General features: G+C 64.5%; 7 protein-coding genes across 7 annotated transcripts in view; 4 read left to right on the top strand and 3 right to left on the bottom strand.

Moving 5' to 3' along the window:
* MNEG_3399 (hypothetical protein) overlaps positions 1-391 on the top strand; it is a gene marked incomplete at both ends in the record, with an annotated part of 2,812 nt that extends 2,421 nt beyond the window's left edge. The window contains one exon of the mRNA XM_014048128.1: positions 251-391. Within this exon, the coding sequence (XP_013903582.1) occupies positions 251-391 (141 nt within the window). The remainder of the gene's footprint in view (positions 1-250) is intronic.
* Positions 392-2,505: 2,114 nt separating this feature from the next.
* On the top strand, positions 2,506-3,387 carry MNEG_3398 (hypothetical protein; the record flags this gene model as incomplete). Its single annotated transcript, XM_014048127.1, has 1 exon — positions 2,506-3,387. The coding sequence occupies one exon, from the start codon at positions 2,506-2,508 to the stop codon at positions 3,385-3,387; it is 882 nt and encodes a 293-aa protein (XP_013903581.1).
* Positions 3,388-3,984: 597 nt separating this feature from the next.
* MNEG_3397 (hypothetical protein) lies at positions 3,985-4,470 on the bottom strand (the record flags this gene model as incomplete). Its single annotated transcript, XM_014048126.1, has 1 exon — positions 3,985-4,470. One exon carries the CDS (start codon positions 4,468-4,470, stop codon positions 3,985-3,987), a length of 486 nt encoding a protein of 161 aa, XP_013903580.1.
* Positions 4,471-6,252: 1,782 nt separating this feature from the next.
* On the bottom strand, positions 6,253-10,374 carry MNEG_3396 (hypothetical protein; the record flags this gene model as incomplete). Its single annotated transcript, XM_014048125.1, has 7 exons — positions 6,253-6,735; positions 7,142-7,362; positions 7,564-7,732; positions 8,493-8,810; positions 9,057-9,347; positions 9,544-9,764; positions 10,122-10,374. 7 exons carry the CDS (start codon positions 10,372-10,374, stop codon positions 6,253-6,255), a joined length of 1,956 nt encoding a protein of 651 aa, XP_013903579.1.
* Positions 10,375-11,623: 1,249 nt separating this feature from the next.
* On the bottom strand, positions 11,624-12,818 carry MNEG_3395 (putative sulfate transport system permease protein cysT; the record flags this gene model as incomplete). The annotated part of the gene is made up of 3 exons (XM_014048124.1): positions 11,624-11,965; positions 12,155-12,372; positions 12,623-12,818. The coding sequence occupies 3 exons, from the start codon at positions 12,816-12,818 to the stop codon at positions 11,624-11,626; spliced, it is 756 nt and encodes a 251-aa protein (XP_013903578.1).
* A 1,192-nt stretch (positions 12,819-14,010) lies between these two features.
* On the top strand, positions 14,011-16,444 carry MNEG_3394 (hypothetical protein; the record flags this gene model as incomplete). Its single annotated transcript, XM_014048123.1, has 5 exons — positions 14,011-14,325; positions 14,498-14,746; positions 14,927-15,040; positions 15,344-16,023; positions 16,210-16,444. The coding sequence occupies 5 exons, from the start codon at positions 14,011-14,013 to the stop codon at positions 16,442-16,444; spliced, it is 1,593 nt and encodes a 530-aa protein (XP_013903577.1).
* A 659-nt stretch (positions 16,445-17,103) lies between these two features.
* On the top strand, positions 17,104-18,513 carry MNEG_3393 (hypothetical protein; the record flags this gene model as incomplete). Its single annotated transcript, XM_014048122.1, has 3 exons — positions 17,104-17,313; positions 17,611-17,771; positions 18,342-18,513. The coding sequence occupies 3 exons, from the start codon at positions 17,104-17,106 to the stop codon at positions 18,511-18,513; spliced, it is 543 nt and encodes a 180-aa protein (XP_013903576.1).
* Positions 18,514-19,030: the final 517 nt, after the last annotated feature.

Here is a 19,030-nt window from a genome sequence, read left to right as displayed (position 1 = left end):
CACACACACACACACACACACACACACACACACACACACACACACACACACACACACACACACACACACACACACGCGCGCACACACGCATGGCTCTCGTCTTGTTCTGCCACTACCTTGCTGGCCCTTCCCTGCTGTCTTGCAGTGTGCAGGAAGTGGTGCCCGTGACATGCACACAAGGGCCTGCTCTCGCAAACATCGTCCTCACCCCCCCCCCCAACTCTGCAAAATCTCTCTCAACACCCCACAGCCGCGCGACGAGCTGTACTTCCAGGCCAGGGGCAGGGCCGTCGCGGTGTATGACTACAAGCTACAGTACACGCGGGTCGAGGCGCCCGCCGGCGCCAACGCGTGCGTGGAGACGCCAAAGGACGTGGTCCAGTGCGTCTGAGGGCGACCGGCGCTGCATATATGAGTGGCGAGCTATGTGGGGCACGCCAGCTGCCAAGCATTGGCCTGTGCAACTGTAAATCGCAAGCATAGGCAGGCCCACCAAGAAGCAACACATATTTGCGGCAGCAAACAGCTTGTTGCATCAAACAGCAGGGCAGTAAGCTGTACATGAAGGCAAGTTGACGGGCCGACCATCAGCTGGGCGGCCGCTGTGCGCCACTGCCGGCGGCCCCCGCCGCCATCCTGCGTATCGCGTCGTTGGCTTCCCGCCGCTTCTGCAGCTCCTCTGGGGGCACCAGCTGACAGGGTGGGGCATGGGGCGGGGCGCCAGTCAAACTGAGGGCACGGTTCCTCGCATGTGCATGAGTGCACCCAGGGAGACCGCGGCCGCCATTGCATGACGGCGCGGCGGCGCATTGGCATGTGGGTATCTCTGATGAGCAGGCTGTAAAGCAAAATCAGTGGTCGCATGGCCCCGGGTCGCGCATGGCGCCGCACTTGTTGAGACATTTACACAACATGGCGTCCGACAACACTCACTTGTGCCAGCTGCTCCTCATCCGGCTGCACCGCGAGCATGACGCCACTGCCGAGCGTGGGCCACCTGCAGGCAATTCGGCGCGCGCACGCAAGAGTCATGCACTGCAGATTGGGCTGTGAGAGCAGCAATATGCCTAGTCAGAGCGGAGGTGCTGGAAGGCGCGCTGCAGATTCCAGAGGGTTGGGGACAGCCGCCCCAGCGTGTCTCACATGATGGCCCAGCACGCCTTGAAAGGCACTGTCTGTAAGGGGCAAGGTTCAGGGCGTGTTGGCGCCAATTGGAAGGGTACATGTTGGCAGCATGGCTGGGGTCAAATGCTTGCTCCCACTGGCCAGGTGCAGCTGGCTATGCAGTCTAATCCGGCGCCTCAGCAGTGGCTGCGTGACCACTTCGGGGCAGCGAATGAAACTGCATAAACAGCGCCCCTAACGAGCCCTGCCGCACCTGCTTGCGTCGCCAAAAGTGCACCATCCCGGCCAGGCAGGCTGTTCCCACCCCAAGAAGAGCGTTCTTGGCGCTCAACTCTGGCACCCATGCTGACCTCGCCGCCGCTGCCCCTTCAAACCGCTGAGGCTCCTGCACTGAAGGCGGCATAGCGCCAATGCGATCGTTGTGCCAGGTCTGGCTGCCCGCAATGGGCCTGTACCTGGCGTCGGGATGCAACAAAGCGCGGCTGTTCACTGCGTGGTGCTGCTCGCACTGGGCGGGTGATGCGGCGCTGCCGTGCTCGCTGGCACCGACTGTGAAGGATTGTCGACAAAGCGACTCAATAACACATCGCCACGGCGTTTACGGCGTTTGACAGTCGAGGCTGGCCGTGCGTCACCGCGAGTGATCTAAAATGCGTGCTTTGATATGATAAGATTTCAACAATAAGGCAAGAGCAGTCCGATTTCCTCTCCAACGCAATTGGCCCAGTTGATCGGTGGAACTCCCTCACGGAGACCTTCTTGTCCGAAGCCGCGTCGCCCACTGTCCGTTGCGTCGGTAAACCCGAAGGTGCTAAAACAGCCTACACGTACTTTCCTTTACGATTTTGATCACCCCCTGCTTCTGACCAGGTCAAATTTTGAAAACCGCCATCAATGAGCCACTGCATGAGCGTGCTTGTGCAGCTCTGCATGTAGATGGGTCGTGGGATCGAGAGAATACCTGAGATAACGCCCAGAATACGCGACATAGCCATTTTCACGAGGCCTCGACTCGCGAAGCGACCACCGCCGCCGCCACTGCTGCTGTTGCTCCTGGCAGTGCTGCTGCTGGCGACTGCCCAGAGCTGCGCAGCGCAGCGGCCTGTGAGCCTGCATAAATACAACCACCCTGTACCACGACGCGCACTGAAGGGCAACTCGATCGTGCAGTCAACGCCAGCAGGCAGCAGCTGGCGCAGCAGGATTGGCAGCAGGGATGATGTTGGCGCCGGGCTCGCCGCGCCATCGGGCGCTGTTCTGCAATCCCTGGCACTGCGACTAACTTTGTCACCGGTGGAGCCAGCGGTGCTGCAATTCAACAGTACCGAGCAGCGGCTTTTTCTTATAAGGGCGCGCAGGGCCATCGCGGGCAGCTTAGGGATGCGACGTGCAGACCTTGTGTCTGAGGTTGACTTGAACAGGGTCTTCTTGGAGGTTGCGACCGACACGGGCGGGAGCAGACGGAGCGTGAATGGTGAGAACAGCAAAAGCGGCAGCAGCAGCAGCAGCAGCAGCAGCAGCAGCAGCAGCAGCAGCAACAGCAGCAGCGATGTTATGAGCGGCGCCCTGGCTGGTACGTTAGTCTCCCACGGAATCGGCAGCAGAAGCAGCAAAGATCAGATCGCCGACTGCTGCTATCACGGCGCCATCAACGGCAGCCGCAGCGGTGGCGGCAATGCAGGCGCCCTCATCCTGGACGCGCAAGTGCTGCTGGCACCCACTGCACCCAGCGCGATCATTCAGCTGCTCAAGGCGCAGCTGCAGGCTGCGCCGACCCTGCTAGTCCAGGATGACCCAGGGTTGGTGCGCCTCCTGGTCAGCGCGCTGCCGTTGGGGCCCTCCGCACATCAAGCTGATGACGGCTGGGCAGACGCGTTGGGAGGGGCCAGCAGCAGCAGCAACAGCGCGGGAAACGCAAGCGCGCCTGCGCCAGCTGCGCCTGCTGGCCTGCAATCGGCCTCGTTGGACCCGGGCGCCATGGATAGGGGGGCAGGAAGCTTTCACGGGCTCTCTTCGGCGGCGCAGGCGCTGCTGCTCGCGGCGAGTGGTGTCCTGGGTGCCCTGATCGCCTGGCGCGTCGCAGCGCGCGCCGCAAGGGCGCTGCGCGAGCGGCGGGCGCTCGAGGCGCGGCGGAGGCAGGAGCGCGAGGCGCCGACAGAGAGCGGCGGCGGCGCCACCGATGGCAGCGCTAGTGGCCGGGATGCGGAGGCGGCGACAAGCGAACGGCGCGCCGCGCGGCTCAACATTTGGACGCTCTTGTGACGCTGAATACTGCTCATAGGAGTGGTGCTGACGTCAAAACAAGCATTCTGTGGAAGTGTCCCTGCACAATAATCATCTGTTGGCTGCCAATGCGCCTGCCGTTCTTATTGCCACTTCATACTGTGCCCATCCGCCTGATCTGCCGCCCATGCTTGGCTTGGCTGGACCTTGCATGCTTGTCAGTTGCAGGGCATGCAGCCGCTCCTTGCATATACGCCTTGTTCAGATGACTCACAGTTTTGCCATGACGTGGGCGTTGACTGCTTGGCTGAGTCTCTCACCGACCTTCAAGCAGCTGCCAGTTTGAAGATTAATGAATTGAATCGTCAGTAAAGTCACGTGAAATGTTGAGGGTAAACAAGCCACCAGTCCCCCATAGACCACCAGGCACCAATCAGTGGCCAGCCGTTGATATTTACCGGGTCATGCGAGGGTGCGAGCAAAGGAAACCATGTCGAACCCGCAAACACTGCACAACGACCCTCCGATTGCTTGTGCGCATCATGCTTGATGGGTGGACTGTCGACGTTTGACAGAGGGCCAGAGCTTGTAGTTTGTACCTTTGATTGATTGCAGCATGCGTGCGAGACACACTGCTCAAGGCATCACATCCGCTGCACCGCGCACCGCCTGGGCCAGCTCCACTATGGCCGCGCGCGTGTTGACCGGTACCGCCCGCAGCTCAGTAACCTCGGACCGCAGCGCCGCCGCCTCCGCCTCCGCGGCTGCCGCCATGGCCTGGAGCCCGTCCACCGCGCCGGCCGGCAGCGACAGCGGCTCCTTCATGAGGAACTCGCGGGCGCGGCCGCGGACGGCGGCGTCGGGCGAGGCTAGGGGCTTGGAGAAGGCGGCCGCCACAGGGCCCGCCCCGGCGGTGCGGGCTGCAGAGCGCAGCAAGGAGATGGCCACGCCCTGAACGCTGCTTGGCATGAAGCTGAGCGTCAGGCGTACTTCATCAACCGATTTGGCGGGGGTTTTGAATGATGTGGCCAAGATGGCGAGAGCCGGCAGGACACTGTCGCCGGCTGCCGCCTGGCGCTCCAACTCGACGTAGGTCAGTGCAGCCTTGCCAAGGGCTGCCATGGCAGTGGGGCTTGGCATCTTTGGGGCGTATTTCATCTGCGCCAGGGTGGCGAGGCCGCGCTCAACACGGGCGACGAGGCGCGGGTCTCGGCTGCCGAGCCTGACGAGCTGGATGAGCAGAAGGTTGATGAGCAGGGAATCTGGGTCCTCGCGTAGCGCCTGTATGATTGTCGAGACACCGCCGTCTGCCCGCAGCAAGCTGCAGAGAGCCGCTGGCTCGCTCAAGCACATTAGCTCAAGCGTTTTTGTTGTCAAGGAGCGGCCGATGCCGCGTTGCATCGCTGCAATCAGGACATCAGCATACCCCTGGGCTGCCGCCATGTGCCGCTGTATGTGCGTGAAGTGACTGAGCACTCGCTCCAAGAAGTTGATGCGTGCAGCGACAGCGGTTGCTGCAGCGACAGCGGTCGCTGCACACGTGTGCCGCGTGGCTAGCTGCGCGCAGGGCGCGTCGATGAGCTCGGTGTATCCCGCCCGCCAGGCAACGGCAGCAAGTACATCCGCTGCAGCCGCCGCAGGTTCAGGCGCGCCAGATCCCATCGCACGCACGAGCAGTGAAATGGCTGCGTCGAGGGCTTCAGGAGCAGGCGCCTCGCTTGGCCGTGCGGCAGCCGCGCGCAGCGTCGCCACCGCCGCAGCGACTGCGGCGCCATCACATGCGCAGCTGGCTGCGCGGCCGGGCAAGGGGGGCGCTGCGCTCCCAGGCGCATCGCCGCCAAGGAGGCCGTCCAGCGCAATTACCGGGCTGGAAATTGCGCTCTGCACCATACTGATCAGAAACTGCAGGCTCTACAAGGCGGCCGAGGAGTGCGATGAGAGCAGAAGCGGTCAGCGCAATCAGGCCGTGTGCCATGTGCCTTGCCAAATCGCCGGCGGGCGATGCGGGGAGCTGCAGCTCAGCTGCTTCAAAATTGCCGTGCAGTCTAAATACCCTGGATGGTAACAGATCTCACGCACCTGCTCCACCTCCGTTCAAAAGACGGCAGCGTCGCCAGATCACATGCAATCGCGTGTGCGGAATTGCTTGCAATGTGCTGACTGTGTGCAATGGAGTACAGGATGTGCTGGTGCTGCAACTTGTGGAGTCGCGAGGGACGAAGGGGGCGCCGCTGCAGAGAGCAGCTGCCCGTATGTTTTGAAACCCCCGAGGGGGGTTTCAAGGGGGTTTCAAAACATACGGGCAGCTGCTCTCTGCAGCGGCGCCCCCTTCGTCCCTCGCTTCCCATTTGCAAACCGTGGCAACACTGGCAGGGTTTGGTGGCCCGTCATCAAGTGCCTCTGATACCTTGAGCACGATGGACAATCTGATGAGTCAGCATGTCATTACAGTGATGTTTAGGACAGTCAGAATCAGCGTGTGGCAGATGGCTGGCGCATTCAACAGAAGAGTGTAGGGTGTGCCAAGCTGCAGCTAGGAGCTACTTGCACGGACATGGGTGGTCTGCTGGAAAGTCAATTGCATGCATGCATGTATGATACAAGAAGGACTCTCGTCACGGCATGGCGCAAAAGGACGACACTTGGCAAGATTTGACACCGTGCGTGACAAACATGTTCAGCAGATGCAGGAGTAATGGCTGATGTTGCAGTGTTCGTCTGGCCGGATGACGTTAGGAAAGGGTGGGTGGCGACTGATGCAGGTCAATCATGGCCAGAAACGACAGTGCCAGTGCCTCATAGGAACGAGGCATTTGGAGGGGGAGTGTCGTCGCTGTGCAGATGTGTGCTTGCGCGAACAGATCTCAACCCATCCACGCTCAACCCGCGCTCCATCCCTCAAACTCAGTTTTCCTGCGCGGAGGCTGCGTCCAGGGCCTGCTGCAGCAGCTGCAGGTAGGCTGGCGCCAGGTGCGTACCATCAAGCTCAAACTCTGGCCGCAGCCGCAGCCGCTGCTGCCCAGCAGGCTTCTTCGCGCTGCCCACCACGTCACGCTCAGCAGTGGTGCCACCATCCCCTTCTGCGGCGTTGTCGGCGCCTCCGGCGCCGCTGCTGCCAGCCGGCGCAGCCTCCAGCAGCCCGTGGCAAAACTCCAGCCAAGCCAGCCCCCCACCGGCGGCGCCCGCGCGCCGCGGCAGCCGTTCCGCCGCTGCTGACACGTGCTCTCTCAGTATTTCATTGAATGCCATGACCACGGGTCTCGTCTCGATAAGGACCGGGGGTACCGGGTGCACAAAGATCTCCAGGCGCTTAGTCGTGACGAGGCGGAGGAGGACGGCCACGTAGAGGGACGCCAGCGCCTCCACGGCTTCCGCAAGCGAGTCATACTGCATGCGGCAGCCGACAGTTGGTGGGAAGAGGAGACATGAAGAGAGGTCGAGAGGGTTGCCACGAGATCCAGAGCCACCAGGCGGCGGATGGCTGAGAGCTGGAGTGCCTGTTTGAGATCCAGGCCGTCTTTGAGCCCGCTGGGATTGGAGGCGCGTTCATAAACTTTCCTTGCGGCGCTCACCACATGCCGCGCACCCCTTTCACTTTATACAGTGAGGTTTGCATGCTGCCTGCCTAAATGCACCCCCTCGCACACAGCCACATCCAGACACGCCCTTGCACATATAAACGCCCGTATAAGGCATGCATGCATGCATGCATGCATGAGGCGTGCATGCATGCATGAGGCTTGAATGCATGAGGCGTGCATGCATGCGTTCATGCTTCTGCTGCCTGACCCACCTTGAGCTTTTCCACCGCCTGCAGCAGCCCCTCCCGGCAGTCGATCTCCCCCATAACCACCACCGCCTGGGCACCGTCAGGGATCAGGCCCACAGTCCGCCAGAACTGCTCCTTGGGGTAGAAGCTGCTGCCCTCCCGCAGGTGCCAGACCTTCAGGCCGGTCACCAGGAGCGGCCACAGCAGCCGCCTGCGGCCGCGGAGGACGGCATGGCGCCAGGCAGCTGCAAGGGGATGGGGTGGTGAGAGCAATCTACGGGGATCTGGTGCAGTGGGTGGAGGGAGCGGCTTGGCAATAACAGAGGCATCTGTGTGGCGTCCCGTGCTTCCTAAATGACCACTGTCTCACGCAACTACTAAGGCAAGCCGCTGGCCAGCAGGCGCGGCGGGGCCAGCCACGGCCATGCTCGCGGCGGTGTCCTCACCTGGCAGGCAATGGGAGTCCCCCAGGACATACAGCGGCTCCAGCTCAGCCCCACCCACGCCGCCACCGCAACTGCTGCCGCTCGACCCCGCCCCGCCGCCGCCGCAGGCAGGCCCCGATTCGATCTGCGCGGCGGGCGGCCAGGCCGGCGGCACGTCCTCCAGCAGCAGCTGCGACACGCAGCCAAAGTATGCGGCCTCGTTTCTGATCAGGGTCTCGTGCAGGGGGACTGCGGCGGCCGCGCGCGCGGGCGCGAGGGCGCGGCAGAGCGCGGCCGCTGCAGGGAGGGCGCCGCCGAGGAAGAGGGCCTTGGCGGCTGTGAAGAGCAGCGCCAGGACGTCGAGCTGCGGCTCTGAATACGTTACCCGCCTTGGAGCCACGGGCACATTGGCAGGGGCGGGGGCAGGCGCAGGTTCCGGAGAGAACGGAGCAGGCTCAAAACGCGGTTCGTCGGAGTCGGGCGCGACGGCAGCCGCAGGGGTGGAGGGGTGGCGTATTGGATGCGAGGCGGCGGGCTGTGCCGCAGCCGCTGAGACCGTGGCGGTTTCGGCGGCGACTGAGGGGTTGTCTGCAATGGCGGACGGCAAGGGGCCCGGGGACCCCCAATCTGCAACCGCAGGCGTGGGCGGCGGTGGGTTCCAAGGGGCGGCGCCGAGCCAGTCGCGCGACAGGAGACTCTCTGGCGGCAGCAGCGGCAGCGCTGCCAGGAGGGGCGCCACCTCCTGCCAGGTTGGGGATCGGGCGCGTGCGGGTGGCCAATCGGAGAGGCCTGCAGAGATGAAGCTGATCGGTCACTACTGGCAGGTGGCGGGCGGCAACAAGAACAACAGTCATAGCACTGATATCACTTGTCGACAATAACTGACATTCCAGCATGCGTAGGATGAAACAAACCGACCTCCTCACAACAACTCAAGAGGGGCCTCCCACCTCAATCGGCAGCACGCCGACCCCATCGCCGTCGCCACAGTTCCGACCCACGGCCACACGCGCCTCAAGCGCCGCCCCGCACCACGCCGCCGCCGCCGCCACCGCACCCCCCAAATCCTGCCGCAGCTCCAGCGCATGCGCCAGCGCGAGCGCGTTTGCCGCGCGCGCCGGCGCGGCCGCGGCGGCGCGGCGGTGGAGCGCGATGGCGGCGTCGACCGCGCCGGCGTCGCGGGCGGCGGCGGCGACATACGCCAGCGCGGCGGCGGCGCCTGCGCAGGCGCCGAGGTCCGCCAGCACTGCTTTGAGGCCGCACTGATCCTTGAGCGAGACAATTGTGGATGAGCGCGAGGAATTCCATGTTTGCGTCAGCACAAACCCACAGTGTTGATGCTGCCGGTGGGGTTGACGGACTGGTATGCTGCAACTCATTCGCTGCACGTCAGGGTTTTAGGTAGCTGCGTCCTGAGCAGGCATGCATCCTGACGCTCCCCCAGGCGTTGCTGCCTACCCTGCAGCCCCCCCCCGCATGCAGCTGATGGGCAGCCGCGCCGCTCGCGCGCGCACCCGCAGCGCCGCAGCCAGCGCCGCGCCCACGCGCCGGTCCCCCGGCGCCCGCGGCAACAGCCGCAGCGCGACCCGCGCCGCGTCGGCCGCCTGGCCCCTGGCCGCGGCCATCTCGGCGAAAAGCAGCAGCGCCCCAAAGTGGTTGTCCTCGCTGGCGCTGAGCACGCCCATCACGAGCCCGGCCGCGAGGCGGCCCTTTGCTGGGCCGGCGTCACCGCCGGCGCCGGCGGCCGCTTGCAGGGCGCGGGCGCAGGAGACTTGGAGGTCGAGCGTGAGCTCCCTGCCAGCCGCCTGCGCAGGTGCAGCCAAGCGGAGGGGTTTCTGGTCAGCCGTGAAAAACGACAACAGCGGCGCCGTAGTGGCTGCGCGGTCAAACGACCGCTGTTGGCAGCAATCCGGATCAGATGTGCGCCGTGCGGAGCGGCCACACTCCGGAATGGCCTCTTGGTGCTGTCCATGACCCACAAGCGCCCACCTTCCCACCCACCTCGCCTTTGCACAGCGACTGGGCGGCTTGAAACGCCTCCAGGGCATCCTCGGGCTGGCCGGCAGCTAGCAGGCAGTCGCCCAGCAGCTGCCACGACTCGACGCCGCCCGGCCCCGCCCCAGGGGCCGCTCGCACGGCGGCCTGCGCCCGCGCCGCGGCCTCGGCCGGCCTGCCGGCGGCGAGCAGCAGGCGCGAGAGCATGCGCAGCGTGGAGGGGTCGCCTGGCGCAGTGTGCAGCGCCTCATGCAGCAGCAGCGATGCGAGGCGGCAGCGCCGCTGCGCAACGGCTGCCTCGGCCTGCTGGAGCAGCAGCTTTAGCGACGAGGGGGGATGGGCCGCCGGTGGGTGGCCTCCAGGTGCGTCAGTGGCGGTGGGGATCTTGCCGGCAGCTCGGCCATCGCCTCTAAGTGGCCCTGGCGTGCGCTCGGCTGTGTCTGGGCCACTGCTTCCAGGGCATGTCGGTGCCGCTGTCCCTGCTGGTCCAGGCCCTGTCGTGGCTGCCGCCGCCGCCGCCGCCGCTGCTGTTGCAGTCGCTGCTGCTACGGTGCTTGATGCCCCTGCGCATGCCGGCTTGCTACCGCCGCCGCAGTGCAGCTTGATGAAGAGGTCATCTCTGTCTCTGAGCACGTGCGCCACGCGGCTGTGGCTGTCCACCCGCCCGCCATCCGCGAGCTCGAAGGCAGCTGCTGAGACGTCGAGCAGCTGCCCGCGCTTCGCCTCGTATGCTGCTGCAAACGTGGCGGCGGCATCGGCGACCGTGACGGCAGCCGACGCATCAAGGCGCACAATGAGCGTAAACGGCGGGTCGCCGCCATGCACATACAGGCGCATGCTGCTGGCCTGTCAGAGTCCTGACGCCTTGAAACGCATGCTATGGTTGTCGATTGCTGTGATCAACGTAGAACAGTACGGCAAATACAACAAGGTGTAGATCAACATAAACAAAGCCGTATCTCGTTGCGCCTGTCTTGTATTTGTCCCGACCATTTGATTTTGCGGATGTGATTCCAAAGCGTTGTCTATGAGTCAAGCATTTCGCCGGAAGGACGTCATCTGATCATCGCAAGCTGCCTTGAAGCATATGAAGTGCACACTGCAACGCTCACACGGTTTTGATTTACAGCAGTAACGTGTCACTTCATAGCGTCTGTTCGCAATCGTGACGGCGGTAGTCATGGGAAAGGCTTTGTGGTGTTCATTGGTTGGGTTGACCTGGTGATAAATTTGAATGCTCCTGTGTGCTCCTGAACGCAGAGGCCTCAGCCGGGCGATGCGCCTCGCAAGAGGCGGCTAGTTTTTACCCGATTACTGCTGCTGACGGCCATTTCTTGCCGGTGCACCCCACCGTTGCGCCATGCCACGTGATGCGGAGGGGTCAGGGAGTGTTGATTGCAACAGCTCCTTGGGGGACTCTTGAATGGACAGGGTGGGAAGGCGCAGTGAGTTCAAATTGTGCCATGTGCTCAACGCACCAGGTGCTGACAAGTTTATCACCATAGGGCATCTCCTTCCAGGGGCTGCTGCAAACTTGTCTTGCAAGCGATGGAAATCAAACGGGTGTTTCGCCTGAAACTGTTCAGTCTGACCCTAGCTGGTGCCTCTGCCAGATGCACGTCCCAAGCGCCGTTGCGCGTTGATGCTGCTGGTCCCTGGGCCCCTCACGCGCACCATGTCGTGCAAACTTGGGAACACACAGCTTGCTACGCGGCTGCAAACCACACACCACGAGCATTTACTTTGCAATCTTTGCAGACATAAAGGTGCCAGATTTATCTAATGTCTGTACATGAAACTGCTGGCCAACACAGCAAGTCCTCAGAAAACCAAAGTTTCCCTCACAGCCTCAAAATTAACCACCACACGATATTGCATTGCACCCGCGACCGCAAAACCAGAAACACATACGGCAACAATGGAGCTGCTGCGCGCCCAAGCCCTTATAAAAAGGGCAACCCTGTGGGGCCTTACTCCCCTGTGGGGCCGCTGGGATCGCACGCCTGCGCACAGCGAGCCACCATGCAGCCCACAGGCGCGTGCGTCGCCTGCAGGTCTCGCTCACCGCCTCCTCTGCGCCCTTAGCTCACGCCTTCGGCCTGCCCTTCTGCCCGAGCGACTGCAGGTAGTTCACGCCAATCATCATGACCATGCTGATGAGCAGCAGCACCGTCCCGATGACCGTCGCGCCCACAAAATCGTACTGCTCCAGGGACTGGAAGATCAGGACGGGCGCGATAAGGTCCTTGAAGGGCAAGTTCGACGAGACGATCACGATGGACCCAAATTCGCCGAGCGCGCGGCTGAAGGCGAGCGCGGTGCCGGTAAGCAGCGGGGGCAGGAGGGGGGGCAGCAGGACGCGGACGAAGGTGTCCCAGGGGGAGGCGCCCAGGGACCACGCCGCCTCCTCGACCTCGCGCTCCATCTCCTGTGGAGGTTGTCGGGCGTTGGTGACGTCAGCAGTGTGTAGGCGCCTTGTGCAGTGGCATCAAGTTTGATAAAGGGGTACAAAATGTGCGACAAGCTCAAGAGGTGTTGTCAGCCAGCAAACAGGCCTGCCTTTGTGCATCTGCAGGCTTGCCGTCCACCGCGCGCGCGCCCGCCGCCCCGTCCGCACCTGCAGCACGGGCTGCATCGTCCGCACAACGAATGGGAACGACACGAAAACCATCGCCACGGCCACCCCGAGCCGCGTGAACACCACGTTGATGCCCAGCTTAGTCAGGAAGCAGCCGATCAGCCCGTCGTCGTTGTACACAGTAGCGAGTGTGAGGCCGGCAACAGACGTGGGCAGAGCAAACGGCAGGTCCACCGCGGCGTCGATCCACTTCTTGCCTAGTCATGTTTGCGGTGCGGTGGGGCCAAGGCGACCAGCAGTGGAATTGCGTGGCGATAAACAGACTGGGCCGATGCTGGGCCGGATGCAGGGATTCTGCTGCGCACTGTGTGCTGAACGCGCGAGCCTGCGGTTGCATAGTGCCTTTCGGCGCGAGGCCAGTGGCGCTCTCCCAAGGTTACTTCACAGCTGCTCATTTGAACACAGGTTTTCCTCGCCGAAGCAGCCCATGCCGGGACGTTCCCTCACCTGGGAAGTCAAACTTGACGAGCACCCAGGCGAGGATGAACCCGAAAAAGCAGTTGATCAGGGCCGCCACCACAGACATGCTGAACGTCACATAGTACGCCGACAGCGCCACCGGCTCCGTCGCGCGCGCCCAGAACTCGGCAAGGGGGATGAGGCTGGCCTTGCTGAGCAGGGCCGAGATGGGCAGAACGAGCATGACTAAGATGTAGCCGAGCAGGAAGGCCCAGGCCAGGGGGGCGCCGAGCGACCACGGCTGGAAGGCGGGCAGCCGCAGGAGGCCCAGCCCCGAGCGCCCCGGCTGAGAGGGGCTGGCGGCGGCGTCGCCGGGGCCATCGTCGGTGGCGTCGCCGCCGGGGGCGGCGGCCGCGGCTGCTCGTGGGGGCTGGGGGCTGGCAAGGCGCTTGGATCGGGCCCCTTCCAACGGGTGTCGCGCTCTGGTGCTGCCGCTGCTGCTGCCACAGCTGCAGTCGCTGCTGCAACATCTGCTCACAGGCTCAACGCCGCCCAGAGAAGCCGCACGGCTGCTGCTTTGGGTGCGCCCCGGTAGTGAGGCGGCCAGCGTTCTCCCAACATGATGCAAGGCGAGGCGCGCCGCTGCGGCCGGTGGCGGCCGCCGCACTGGAAGGGCGCCCCTAGAGCACTGCATCAGAGTGATAGGCGTGCTCACTTCGGAGCTGGGCTAGCTGCAACACGCTGTCAAGTCGTAGTCACTGCCGCGAGCGGCTTACTGTAGGATGCTTCGATGCATGCAAGAAGTTAATGATGGCTTTCAGGTGGATCTCAGTAGCAAAGTGACGGAGTGTGATCGAAGCGGAGAAGGTTACAAATTATGTGATCTGGTCGCATCCCATTGACGGCGATCTCCGCTTCACCTACGTGGAATCATCATGGAACAGCCGCAATTGCCTCAGCTCTATAATGCGCTGTGCGCTGGTGCTACTAGTGGCTCCCCTGACGAGGCTCTTGACCGATTGCAGCGTGCACTGACAGCGCAGGAGGCCGACGGCGGTGCCACCTCGGCCGCGGCCCTCCTGACCTGCGTGAGCGAAGTGCTCTTGGACTCTGGACCTGGCGGCATGGTGAGAGGCCGCAGGGCACCCGGAGCTCCTCAACACTTGCTTGAATGCCTCATCGCGCAGTCCAACCGGAAGGTAGTCCCTCAAACTGCGGCCCCCATGCCACCAAGCCCAGCGGCTGTGGACCCCCCATGCCGCGGATCCCACCCTGCGCCGCAGGCGCTCTACGACGCGCTGCTGCTCGACACGTACCCCCGCCTCGCCGCCCTCGGGCCCCTCTCCCCCACCTGCGCCCGCCTCGTGCTGCGCCTCACCTCAGCGGCTGCCGCCGGCTGCGCGCCACGCGACACAATAACCGCAGTCCTCGAAGCCATGGACTCTTGGCTGCAGGACTGCGGGGACCGCGACCCGTCCCTCGTCGCGACGCTCCTGTCCGGCGCCGTATCGCTGTTGCCGCCGCCGCTCGCGCGCCTGCCGCGGCGGCGGTGCGCGTTCCTCTCAGAGTGCCTCGCCCCAGCCTCGGCGGCGGCGCGGGCGGTCGAGGAGCTGCTGCCGCCCGCGCCGCGGCCAAGCGGGGCGTCGGCAGGCGCGGGTGGAGGCAGCGGCGACGAGGACATAGAGCTGCGGGAGCTGCTGGGGAAGCAGTGGGGCGTTTTCTTTGGGTTTGCCTCCGCCGCCGAGGACGAGGTGAGAGCGCGGCTCTGAATTTGGCGGGGCTGCCCCTGTCCCATCCGGCCTTGCCACCTTGGTGCATGACCAATGCACTCCTGATTTTATGCCGCTGCACAGCGTGATAATGAATGCGCTCTTGCTGGCTGATGCAAAAGCGGCGCCGGTGCTTGCACACGCGGTCAAACAGGTGGTCTCAAAGGAAGCAGAGGAGGCCGAGCAGCAGCGCGCGCGGGAGCGGCTCGCCGCATTCTGCCTGGGGCTCCTCGACCGCCTGACCCTCGGCTGGCTGCCTGCCCAGCCCGGCGCCGCCGCCGGCTGTGACGGGAGCGCGGGTGCGCCAGATGCTGCAGAGGTCGCGCGGCTACTTCGGCTGCTGCGAAGGCTGGGCGTGCGGAGCTGGCGGGATTTGGAGGAGAGGGCGGCAGCTGCCACGCAGGTAGCTGCAGAGTGGGGCACTGCTCTCCAAGATTTTGTCTGTTCACCGCAGCTGTGCAGCAGTCGAGTTGCTGCACAAATCGATGGTGCGGCGCGGGTTGCGTGGTTACCACTTTGACAGGTTTGACTTTGACAGGCGACAAGATCACCCCACAGCACGCTCCTTGCTTGCTGCGTGCAGGATGAGGACGGGGCGAGCGCCGGTGCGGCTCCTGGCGCGGCGCTGGCGGCGCTGTACTCGCTGCTGCTGCGCTGCGGCCCAGAGGCTCCGGAAGACGGTACTCCGCTCGTGGCGGTGGGCACCGTAAACATGCAAATTATGCGCATGCAGTGCGCTGGCTTTGCAGTTGACACCCGCCTCAGCAACCACGCAATGATGCTGCATGCAACGATACTGCATCTTGCTCAGGGCATGCAGCAGGCAGCCAGGGAACCTGTTTGGAGTTCTGTAGGAACACGTGCGGGTGCGGAAGCCTTCAGGTCTCCCTCCAGGAGCCAAAGGAGGTTCTTCTGGGGCCAGTCCATCCAAGTGTCATCCTTCATCCCTTGCCTAGCCACCCCTCATTGGCTTTTTACCCACTTCCCGCCGCGCGCGCAGGCGTCCTGCCGCCTCGCGCTCGCTCTCGCGAGGGAGGCGCAGGAGCGCGGCTCGCAGGGCGGCGTCGAGCAGGCGCTGCACCTGCTGCAGCTCGCCGCGCGCCTCGCGGCGGACGGCGAGGCGCCCGGTGCTGCGATGCGTGCCGGGAAGACGGACGCCGAGCAGGGCGAGCGGGGCGCGGGAGCGTCGGTGCCAGCTGGCGTCGCTGCAGCATGCGGCGAGCCGGCGCGGAAAGCCGCAGCGGAGGCGGGAGTAGTTAGTGCGGCGGAATCTGAGGAGTCACATGCCGAGACGGTTGCGTCGGATCTAGGGCCTGCTGTGTCTCTCCTTGCAGTGACGATGCTGCAAGCGGCGCCGGGCATGGCGGCCGGCCGCCTGTCGCGGCAGGCGTGGCACGCGCTTTTCGACGCGCTGCGGCCAGCGCGGCTGCGGCTCGGCTGCCTGCGGGCGCTGCTGGGCCGGGAGCATCCCGAGGTTTGCGCCCTGCTGCTGCAGCGCGCCCGGCAGGACGCGGCGGCAGGGGCGATCTCTGAGGGCGAGGCCTGGTCTCTGTGCGAGCCGTGGCTGCGGCCGGGTGGCCAGAGGGGGTGGCGTGCTCCCGACAGTGCAGCAGAGGGGCAGCTAGGCGGCAGCGGCGGCGGCAGCTACGACTGGGAGCTGGCCGACAGGGCGAACGCTCTGTGTGCTGCTTTGAATGTCCTGCTGCTGCTGCGGCTGCGGCAGCAGCAGCGACAGCGCGCCGCGGCGGCGAGCAGTGATGGCGGCAGCTGCGGTGACAGCGGCGGCGGCAGCGACGCTCGGGACGTTGCTGGAGAGGGGCTGCCGGCCCCCAATCACCTACGAAGGTTTTTACTCGTCCCACTCAGCGACGCGGTCAAGGCAGAGCTCGCGCGGTTGAAGGAAGAGGCGGAGCGTGAGGGCGAGCGCGGCGGGCCGGGGGCTGGGGCTGCTGCTGCGGGAGAAGCGGCTGCGGGCAAGGGCGGGGGCGACGGGGCGGGTGCTCTGGGCGAGGGCCAGGGAACGGGGTCTGCCGTGGACGCGTGGCTGGCCCTCAGCCGCGTAGAAGACGCTGCTGCGCGGCTGCTGGAGCTCTGCGGCTGATAGCTTGACGCCACCACTCGACGCGCCCTCCCAGCTTCGCCCACGCTGTCAACCAATCGGCGTTGCAGTTGAGTGAATTGCGACGTCGCACCACGCCCTCCACGCACCAAAAAAGCTGTGCTGCAAATTTGTAAGCTGTAAGCTCTCGAAGCTGGGCAAAATGGGAACAGCCAGGGTTGCTTCACCCCTGCCCGCAACCCTGCCTGCAACCGACACCTGTACAGTTTCCTCCTCGTACTGTCACATCGTGATCGCGTCCTAACCCACGGTGCGCATGCCCCATGCGGTCTTTGTTCTTTGTTTGTAGAGGACGTGTTTTCACACGCGTCCCGCATCCAGCGTAGGCTCTGCCCTCGCAGCACTGTGCAGGGGCTGTCTGGGCTTGGCTTAGCAACAGGCGCCTCAGAGGTGTGCGACAATCAGCTGGCAGGTGCCGGGACTTGGTGCCGGTGCCATTCGTGTTGGCAGCGTGCAGCAGGGCTCGGTCGAGATCTGCAGCATCTCGTCTGCAGCCCTCGCAGTATGTCATGATTTGTATCCATGATCAGAGCCACGACAGCTTGCTTCCTTTATGGCGGATGCTAGTGCCGGAGACTGCAGATCGCCGAATGTCTCGTTTTGCGGGGCCTCCCTCCCTTGACCGCAGGGCTTGGGCCAGGATGCTGCAGCAGGCAGCCAAGCAGCTGGCCCCGCTGCTGGCGGAGGCTGCCGGCAGCTTCGCCAGCGGGCAGGCGCTCGCGCACTATGCCGTGCCGGCCGTTGCGACCAAGGGCGTGTTTGGCAGCAAGCGCGTGACTGTGCCGCTTTCGGAGCCGCTGCCGGGCATAGACATCCCCAAGTATGCGCCCCCAGCAGAGGTCAAGTTGGAGGTGCGTGCTGCTGCAGATAGGCCTGGTGGTCGTCAAGTGCGATCAGGCAACCACGCTGCTTGCTGCAAGCAAGCACGGCTATATCGCAGCCCGGCACCCAGCGGTCGGCACGTTGATGCTGCAGCAGGGGCAGCGGCTCACTGGCACACGCGATGGCCACCCCAGCGGCTTCGGGCGGCGCATGGCAGCGGCGGCACGTGGCCGTCCTTATCTTGCCTTCGCAATCGCTGCCGGCTGAGCCTCAGCACCCGACGCCGCCACCCCAACTCCCGGATCCCAACCCGTCCACCGCCCCAGACCGGCGAAATCGGGGGCGTCAAGGCCGCCGCGGTGGACACGGGCGGCCCCAACATTGCGGTCGCCGTGTTCGTAGGGGCGGGCAGCGTGAACGAGACGCCCGCCAACGCCGGGGCCAGCAAGCTTCTGGAGTACCTGGCCTTCAGCGCCACCAGCAACAGGTGCGCATCACTGGCCCGCTTTGTGTGTGAGTGTGTGTATGTGTATATGTGTGTGTTCTTGAGTGTATGCATGCACGTGTGTGTGTGTGTGTGTGTGTGTGTGTGTGTGTGTGTGTGTGTGTGTGTGTGTTTGAAAATGAGAGAGAGAGAGAAAGGGTACATGTACGTATGAGAGAGTGTGTGTGGATGTATTGGGGTGGGCTGGGGTGGGCTGTTCGTGTGCATGTGTAGTCGCGGCCCCGACGGGTGCAGGCCGCGGTGGCGCTCACAGTAGTGGGCGGAAGCTGCAGCACCAGGTAGCCGTGGCGGGTGTCGTACGCAGCGGGAGATCAAAGACCAATGGCCAAGCGCTGCGGCGGGCGCAGCGCAGCTGGGAGCGCGCTCAGGGGCGCTGCTGCAAGCGGCCGGCCCAACGTGGCAGCCCGGGCGGCCTCCATCTTTGTAACAGTGGAGCAGCTCCCTCGGCACGAACCTCATGGCACACCCTTCGCAGCGCGCCGCCCTTCGCCGCCCGCGCACCCTCCACCCAAACGCCTGCCATCCCGATGCCCGATTACCGTTACCCGCCAGGTCCACCTTCCGCCTCACGCGTGAGCTGGAGAAGTACGGCGCCGCCTCCGCCGCGCTGGCCGGGCGCGAGTCGATCGCGTACGGCGTGGAGGGCACCAAGCTGCAGGCCGCGGAGATCACCGAGATCTTGCTGGACGCGGTGCTTAACATAAGGCATGTCTCTGCGATCTAGGGGGGCCATGGATGTGTTTGTGGTAGGCCGTGTTTGGGATGGCGTTGAGGCCTGAGTGTGGCTGGCTGGGGAGTGTGTTATCGGGCTGGATAGGGAGGGCATGTGTTGAGGAGCTCATCAGAGGGTGGGGTCCATGATGTGGTGGAGGATGGGGGATGGGCGGCCAATGAGTGTGCGGGTTGCAGCGGGCGGGCGGCGGGCCGCACGCAAGGACCTGGAGTGGGGCACGGTTGCAGATGCCCTCCTATGAGCTGATGACGCGAGGGCATCGGCAGCAAACCTCAGAGCGGGGGGCGGGTCCTGCGGGCGGGCGCGTGCCTGCGCCTGTCTTGGCAGGGCCCGTGCCTGTCGCCCACGCAGCTGTTTGCGGCGCAAGCTGTACTGCAGCCCGCCCTCTGCCTCACCTGCACGCCCTCGGCCGCGCCCCACACCACACCACCCCTCCCCACGCCGCACTCCGACCCAAACTCCCCCTTGCTCCAGCATAACTGTACCCGGCCCCACCCCACCCTCACCC

This window comes from Monoraphidium neglectum, assembly GCF_000611645.1.
Source record: "Monoraphidium neglectum strain SAG 48.87 unplaced genomic scaffold scaffold00426, whole genome shotgun sequence".
NCBI classification, from domain to species: Eukaryota; Viridiplantae; Chlorophyta; class Chlorophyceae; order Sphaeropleales; family Selenastraceae; genus Monoraphidium; species Monoraphidium neglectum.
This window is presented reverse-complemented; position numbering and strand designations above follow the sequence as displayed.